The sequence below is a fragment of the Hydra vulgaris genome, chromosome 09 (genome assembly GCF_038396675.1).
Source record: "Hydra vulgaris chromosome 09, alternate assembly HydraT2T_AEP".
NCBI lineage: Eukaryota > Metazoa > Cnidaria > Hydrozoa > Anthoathecata > Hydridae > Hydra > Hydra vulgaris.
In genome coordinates, this window is record NC_088928.1 from 42,558,696 (window position 1) to 42,567,144 (window position 8,449).

The window sequence follows — 8,449 nt, forward strand, 5'->3', positions numbered from 1 at the left end:
ATTCCCGATCTTTTGCGCTATTTTTTTGCCTAGTCGAAGTTTTACGAGATTCAGGGTGGAATGCAACAAACGAACTTGAGTCAAGTTCGACTTGAACTTAACTTTGTAACCAATAGAGGCAGAGTATTTTTTATAAGGGGAAAACCCATACTCTGCCGCTATTGGTTACAATGTAAAATTCAAGTTGAACTTAACTCAAGTTCGCTTCTAGCATCAAACGTGAAACTGTGAGATTTGTTAATATTTTTTTTGGCTTTAGTCGGCAAAAAACAGATACGTCACCCCCCCCCCTCATAAAAATCTCTTCGGGAAGGCCCTGGAAAAAACGAGGTAAAACTGTTGCATTTTGCTCTATTTCTGACAATGCGAACAACCTCCAAGATAATGCTAATTACCTCCAAGATTTATAGGGGTTCTATGAATAGATTGTGGTGACTCCGGTCATCCCTATCTTTTTTGAGCCCTTGTATGTTTATATAAAACCTTTTTTTTATTTTATGAAAACTTTGCTTTGTATTTATTTTTTTTAATTGTATGAACAGCAAAATGTTGGAAAAAAAAAAAGATAACTAAAAAATGGTAGCTTTGACGTATATTAAACAAAACACTGTCTTTCCCGCTTCTCATTAGCAATCTTCACAGGGTATTCTTTAGTATGGTTGCCTCAGCTACATTGGAATCGAACGTTATCCAGTAACTAAATCACTACCAAAAAAAATGTTGGATAATCACACGGCTTCATCTAAAATATTTGCAACTCCTCTTTATTTGGTAATTAATCAATTTCGTTTAAAAGAAGTTTCAATTAACTATCAACCGTAATAAAAGTTTGTTTACTAAATAACTAATTGTTTCTTTTTTATATAATATAGTTTCTTCTTGAACACAAGACCTTGCTCATGCCTACAAGACTTTGCTCATGCAATGCTTTATAAGCTATATGAAATTATAAGGGATTAACAACTCTACAGTTTGATGGCCGATGGAATAGTTGATATGTTCGCGAAAAAATATTTTTCGATTGCTATCGGCGTTTTAATGAAGAATTCAAAATTTAGGAGATTTAATGAGGAAAAAAGACGAACGAGCAATACGCGTGCCCTGCCGCGCTGATAATCTTAACTTGGTAGCACAGGATTTTTTTTTAAATTTAAGAGAGATCAAGAATATAATAAATTTAGTGCATTTGCCTGTGGGTGTCAAAAACTTCTGGCATGTTTCAATTAATTTTGAGGATGTAAAAAGAGGAAAATCACTGCGGTTGTTATGGCCGACTCAATGAATTCTCAGAAAACCATCCATTATATCAATTACCAGTAACTATTCTACCATCATAAGCTGGTTAGAGTGTTTTAGAAAACTATTCTTGTAAAAGCCGTGGTGTCTTGGTTATAATTTGAGTTCAGAAATGAATGTTCGTGGTTCAAAGCCGGCTCTGGCCATGTTTGCATTAATGGTAAGGAAGGTGGCGTGAACTTACTAGTTAAATGCAGTTCCGCGGTGCTCTGTGATGAGATCGTAAGGACTTCTTGGAGCACCTAAATAACTAACAAAAAAAAAAGTTCCGATAATTCAGCCAAAAATAAGTCAGAATCACGGGGATGGGAGGGGGACAGAGACCACCGGTGTTGTCAACTTTTTTTTTGTTTTCAAAAATTCTAGATAAATAGGACTTTTTTTAAAAATTGATGATTATGCCTCTCCATTTTGAAACCCGTGTTTCGAAGCGAAGGGGCACAATAAAAAAAAAACACCTACTCGCTAAAGGATGTACTAAAAGAAGTCCAGAGTTATATTCACTACAAAGGCCGTTGTAGCGGCAGAATGTATTGTACTTGATATATTGGAGATGCCATTGAAACGTAAGATAATATCAAGATTAACTACTAATGAATTTTGATGTAATTTTACGTTTCTGTGGCACCACTACATTAAATCTCGATGTAATCAACTCGAATCGACAGAGACCGTTTAGCATTTACCAAATGTCAAAAATTTATCATTGATCAGTGTTTGGATGTAAGATTCGCTAAGGCTTTTTAAAAAATGCCTTTAAAGGTCATGAAAAACTAAAACTGCATTGCGATATATTTGTTGATCATGCCAAATTTTAGAACAACTAAACAACCTTGAATTAGTTTTGAGGGTGCTTGTAGACCACAATGGTGTCCTTTCTCAATTAATTCCATTGGTTCTTGAGTTTGTAAAGGTAGTAAAGATTTTACAATGTGTACCTGTTACATCATGTACGTGAGAGCGTTCTTTTTCTTGTCTTTATATGCTTAAACCTTTTGCGTTCTACAATGAGCGATTGAATCATCTTGCTCTTTTGAGTTTCCATCGCAATATTGTCTACACTCTAGATCTTGATTAATGAGTTTGTAAAGCGTACTTTAATACGGATGAACACATTTTACTTTTTAAAATAAATTACGACTTTATGTCTACTGAAAAAATTTGTTATCTGTTTATAGATTTTTAACTTTCAACAAATAGTTTTAGTCACATCTAGGAAAAGTAAAACTTTTTGCAAATGCGTTTGGTTCTATCTTGTACTAAAGCTTAAGAAGTCTACAAAAATGATTACCGTAGAGGATTTTGTTCAACCACACTGTTTGATTGTTCTTATACAACTCTGTATTTACATATTTTTGCTTGTATAAACTTTAACTAGATGCTTCATTAAACCCAACTTTACTAAATGACTACCTCCTTTATCATCACCAAGATTTAGAAGAACCTCCAGGTATTCTGGTAATGCTGAAGTTCGAGATAGAGTGTTATGCTTGCATGTTATTGTAGGGGGCACACAACTTGCGTTTTGGATATAATATAATCAGGAGGATAACATTTCTGCTTTTTTTAAATAAAACGCGTAGAGTTGGAAATATGTTAGCTGTGTGCATTTGAGAACTGTTTCTGATTATTTGCTGCTGATCATCTGAAAGGTCACACTATATTTTAAAGGTAAGAGAATCCGTAGAACTCATTTTACTTGGGTGATTTTCTTTGTTCTGACTTTTCCGTTGCCTGTAGCTGTTTTCAGTTGATAAATGGTTATTTTTTCAACTAATTGATTTAAATATCTGGCTAAATATATTCTCTACATAACATACAAGCATCACATTATATGTCAAACTTCAGCATTACCAGAGTGCTAGGAGAAACTTCCAAAACTTGGAGGCGGTAAAGAAGGTAGCCTGTTCTGTAAAGTTGAGTTTGATGGAGCATCTAGTTAAAGTTTATAGGTAATTAAGAAGGTTAGTGTTGAAAGGCTTTTTTCTCCTAAAATAATTACCTTATTGCAATGTTTTTCCCTAATTTATTTTTTTCCGACACTGTATGTTAGAAACTTTTTTAAAAGCCAAGCCTGTTTTTATTAGACGATTTTTTTGAAGATTATATACCGGTTTTGAAGATAGTTTTAAACACGCGAGTTTAGCGAGTTTATTAACCCGTAGTTTATAAACTCGCGTTTTTTTAAAAAGTGTTTTTATCAATAACGAATTTTGTTTTGATTTCTTAAAAACTCATAACCTTTCTTTATATGATTTAAAATTTTGGTCGAAATGGCCTACCTTAAACTTATAAACAAAATTTCTAAAAATTTTATTTGTTTAGTTTAAATTTGTTCACGCTTAATCAAACTTTTGGTTAAAAAATATCTCATAATATTTTTTTTACTAGTATATGAAGAGCTGAGAAGAAACAAAACAAATGCTTTGAGAATTTTCTGTGATCAGCCATTTCAAATAATTATTTTGAAGTGTTATGTCTGATAAATGTAGATTTTTTCAACACATTTTTTTGTCATATGCTTGAGAGAAACTTGGTTTTCCTTTTTGATAATTGTTTATCGAGAATGTCGTAAACACTTATTCCCAAAACAATAGTCACGGATCTAATTGACGGTAGTGTTGTCTAGATTTAAACAAACCGTAAAAAGTACCTCAATACGGAGTGACTAAAACGAAATTTTTTAGTTTTATGTGAATAGTAACAATATTAACTAGGTATTATACTAGGTACTATACTTGAAACATGTATGGTGCCAAGATTATATTATTAACACGAAAGCAATTTTTAGCATTACAGTCATTTCATAATTTTACAAATACCTTTGCTCACTTAGCTGTTATTGATGACATCATATTGAAATGGACATCTGTAGGGTAGTCAGTACACACATCGATTGAGGGTATGGAAGCACTTAAATATGAAAAAATTTTATAACGGCAATATATATATATATATATATATATATATATATATATATATATATATATATATATATATATATATATATATATATATATATATATATATATATATATATATATATATATATATATATATACACATAGGGGAGACCGGGGCTAGTTGGCCGCAGTGGTAAGTTGACGAACTGTGTTTATCTTCAGAGTCTTTCATCAGAGAGTGACAAAAATTACACAGAAACTTCCTTATTGAACATTTCATCATTCACTGTAGTATTGTCAGGATTCGCGCATGCGTATGGGAGATTGAGATTTATGCGTTCTTTGGACAAAAATGTAACTTTTAGAACATCGCTTCCTTTTTACTTTACAAAGAAAATAGTCGTATGAAAAAAAAATTATTGTCAAATTTCCAGTCACAATTGGTTTACTATATCTAGTCAGACTTTTTTTTAAAGTTGCCGTTTTTCAGGATCTATAGACTGTTTATTTAAAAAAAAGCTTTCGGGGTAAGTTGGCAAAATTTTCACGGGGTAAGTTGGCTCATAGCATTTACTACGGAAAAAAAATATATTTTTTATAAAATTAATATATTTTTTTTTTTTAATTTTCAACAATATTGAAAAAATTTATTCTTACAAAAAAAATTTTTTCTTTTTTTTTTTACAGATAAAAAGTGGGCTACTGTTTTGGCTTTTATACGGACTAATATTTGGTACCAGCTAAAAGTAATATTAAATTTTGGGATAAAATTGTTGCAAAAATTATTAGTAAAAAAATTTCTATTAATTTTGCACTTAATAGTGCATTAATAATCATTTTTATAGTTTGCGCCAAATTACCCCGTGGAGGGGTAAGTTTTTTTTTTAAGGGCCCGGAAAGGCCCCGAGAATTTTTATTTGTAAATGAATGCAAATTTTATAAGTTACCCAAATTCATACTCTTTAAGACTACACTTTAATATTAAAAAAAAATGTACTTTTAGGGCTACAGAGCTCATAGAGTAAAAACCGAGCCAACTAGCCCCGGTCTCCCCTACATATATTGTATATTTGATTATTTTTCTTTTTTAAACAGGTCACTAGATTCAAGCCGGTGACGCGAAATAGATTAACTCCCCAAAAAGTTAACTCCCGGTTAAAACATTGTAACTCCCCGGTTAATCTATTTCGAAATAAATTAACCCCGGGAGTTAAATTATTTTAAAATATAGCAAAATGGATCAACCGGGGGCCTAATTATTTTAACCCCCATTGAAATAAATTAACCCCCTTTAATACGCGTTTTAAATAATTTAACTTATAATTATATATACGATTACAAATTGTGTAAGTAATCTATTTAAAAAATTTTAAAAAAATATATTTAGTATTATATATATTTAGATATATATAAATATTTAGTGAGCGTTGAATAAAATTACTTTATAACTGTTTATTTTTGAAAAGCCTTTATATTATATATAAAAAGGAGATCAAAACAATAGTAATAGTATTGCACGAAGTGAAGTTCGCTCAATACTATTACTATTGTTTTGATCTACTATTACTATTGTTTTAATACTAATACTTCAGAACCATTCTCTTTTGCTAATGATAATAATGTCTAAGGTTATTGAGTTTATATCTATACCAGGGATGTCCAACCTTTTTACAGTAAGGGCCATTAATTCGTTTCATAATCAACTTGAGGGCCACAAACATAAAATACCCAAAATAAAAATTATTAAATTTGAAGTTTTTATTTAAATTTAAATAAACAGTTACACTCATAGTTAAGGTTCAAAGTGAAGTTATACAAAAGTTCAATCAATGTGAAACTTTTTTTTTGCATAAATGATCTATGTCTGCTTTTATATCTGATGATGCAATTTGAAGGGTATTAGTAAGGTGTTCATCTGTCAATCTATTTCTCTGTTCTGTTTTTACATGCTTCATTTTTGAGAATAGTGTTCGCAGTTGTAAGTGCTTCCAAAAAGTGAAAAATATTTAATAGCATGTCTGCACAAATGAGGAAAAACTTCAATGCTCATGTATTTTTTATAAAATTCTAACAATTCTACTTCTTTGTAGGCTTCTTTAAGATCTTTATTGTTTTGCAATTCTATTAATTCCATTTGAAATTCATTTCTAACTGTCTCAGCTTTGATGGAAAATGGATGCGCAAATAAGTCTAACTCATTTTTTTCCTTTTTAAAATCACAGAATCTTGTGTCAAATTCATCAATTAATTTTAAAATAAGAGTACAATATCTTTCAGAGTCAATTGTATTAATATTTCTTTCTGATAATGCCTTAAAATGGACAAGTACTTTAGAACTTAATTGTTGTTTCAGAAGTTTTAATTTTAAAACAAATGTTTCTACATTTTCAAACAATTTACTAATAAGTTGATCTTTACCCTGCAACTTAAGATTTAATTCCATTAACATCTGAGTCATGTTAATCAAAAATGCCAAATCATTCAGACAGTCAATATTTTCAAGCAAGCTTGTGTCTTTCCCTTTAATTTTTAGAAATAGCACTATTTCAGGTAATAGTATCCAAAATCTTTTCAGAGTAGCAGCTCAACTAAGCCATCTAACCTGGCTGAAATAAATTACATCTTCAGCCTCACTACCACAACTTTCAAGTAATTGTTTGAACTGTCTGTGATTAAGGCCACGATTTCTTATAAAGTTAACAGTATGAATAACAAGTTCCATAACATTCTTCATCTCCAATACTTTTGCACATAACTGCTCTTGGTGTATAATGCAGTGATATGAAATAATTTCATGATTAATGGATTTCTTAAGTAATGCAATAAATCCAATATTTTTTCCTGTTAGTGCACTTGCTCCATCTGTAGTGACACCACAAAGTTTCTTTTCTGGTAATTCAAATTTCACCAATGTTTTTTTCACTTCAGAGAGAATATCTTCTCCTCTTGTTGTGTCCTTCATATGATTAATATCTAACAGTTCTTCAATTACTTCAAAGTTACTAGTTATACCTCTAATAAAAATGGCTAGCTGAGCAGTATCACCTCTGTCTGTTGATTCATCCAGTGCCAGACTATAGGCTTCACGTTTATTTAATTTTTCTTTTAATGATAATTCAATATTTTTTGATAGATCTTCAACTCCTCCAGCAATAGTCTGGTGTGAGAGGTTAAGATCTTCAACAGTAGGTGTTTTTTCAGGACATATCTCTTTACAAAATATTTTTAAACAGTTTTTTAATAAATCTCCAGTACAAAAAGGTTTACCACTTTTTGCAATAGCTTCTGCCATTAAAAAACTTATTTTGGTAGCACTGTAAGAGCTAATCACTTTAGTTTTCATCACTGATTGTTGTGCAAGAAAAGTTTTCTTCAACAATTCAATCTTATCAATTCGAAATTGGCCTTTAAATTTGTCATAACTTACAGCATGTTTTGTAGTGTAGTGCCTGTTCACATTATAACTTTTACACACGGCAATTTTCTCCAAACAAATTAGACATATAATCGAATTACTTCGTTCATGTACAAAATAGTCAGTTGTCCAAGAAGGATTAAATACACGACCCCCATGACCGCTTTCAGTATCACATCTACGTCTTTTAGCTGAAGTCATCTTTATTAAATATATAAAAATAATGTTTTTTCTTTAGCGCGCGTTTTATTATTTCAAATGCGGATTTATATAGAGAAAGTATAATCGAAATCGAATGTATAATTCGAATTATAAATAAGATGCTGTTGCTGTAGAACTTATTTTATTATTGTTATTTGAAATTTTTATTAAAATAAAAATTAATGGACCGTGATATGCGTGACCGTGGCCATGCCATAGGCTGACGAGGGCCACCTTCTAGCCCGCGGGCCACGCGTTGGACAACCCTGATCTATACTATACTCTCTCTCTAAATATATATATATATACACATATATATATGTGTGTGTATATTAATATATACCAGTTAGCTATATAAACTCTATTATATATATATATATATATATATATATATATATATATATATATATATATATATATATATATATATATATATATATATATATATATATATATATATATATATATATATATATAAGTTTTGTTAAAGACTCTTCAGAAAAAAATTTTCTGAAGAGTATTTATTGACAAAGCATTGCGTAAAAAAATTAAAATTAATAAGTGATTTCTAATAATTTATTTTTGCTTTGTTCTTTTAGGAACATTGAACACTCTATTTTATAGAATACATTCA

At 30.3% G+C, this 8,449-nt stretch overlaps 2 protein-coding genes across 2 annotated transcripts; both read right to left on the bottom strand.

Moving 5' to 3' along the window:
* Positions 1-6,150: 6,150 nt before the first annotated feature.
* On the bottom strand, positions 6,151-6,657 carry LOC136085488 (general transcription factor II-I repeat domain-containing protein 2-like). The gene has a single exon (XM_065806800.1). The coding sequence runs from the start codon at positions 6,655-6,657 to the stop codon at positions 6,151-6,153; it is 507 nt and encodes a 168-aa protein (XP_065662872.1).
* Positions 6,658-6,783: 126 nt separating this feature from the next.
* Positions 6,784-7,815, bottom strand: LOC136085489 (general transcription factor II-I repeat domain-containing protein 2A-like). Its single transcript, XM_065806801.1, has one exon. It carries the CDS (start codon positions 7,813-7,815, stop codon positions 6,784-6,786), a length of 1,032 nt encoding a protein of 343 aa, XP_065662873.1.
* Between the last annotated feature and the right edge of the window lie 634 nt (positions 7,816-8,449).

Bases quoted from the DNA above. Each gene is read 5' to 3' on its own strand.
- LOC136085488 (XM_065806800.1), bottom strand. From the start codon at position 6,657: ATGACTCAGATGTTAATGGAATTAAATCTTAAGTTGCAGGGTAAAGAT.
- LOC136085489 (XM_065806801.1), bottom strand. From the start codon at position 7,815: ATGACTTCAGCTAAAAGACGTAGATGTGATACTGAAAGCGGTCATGGG.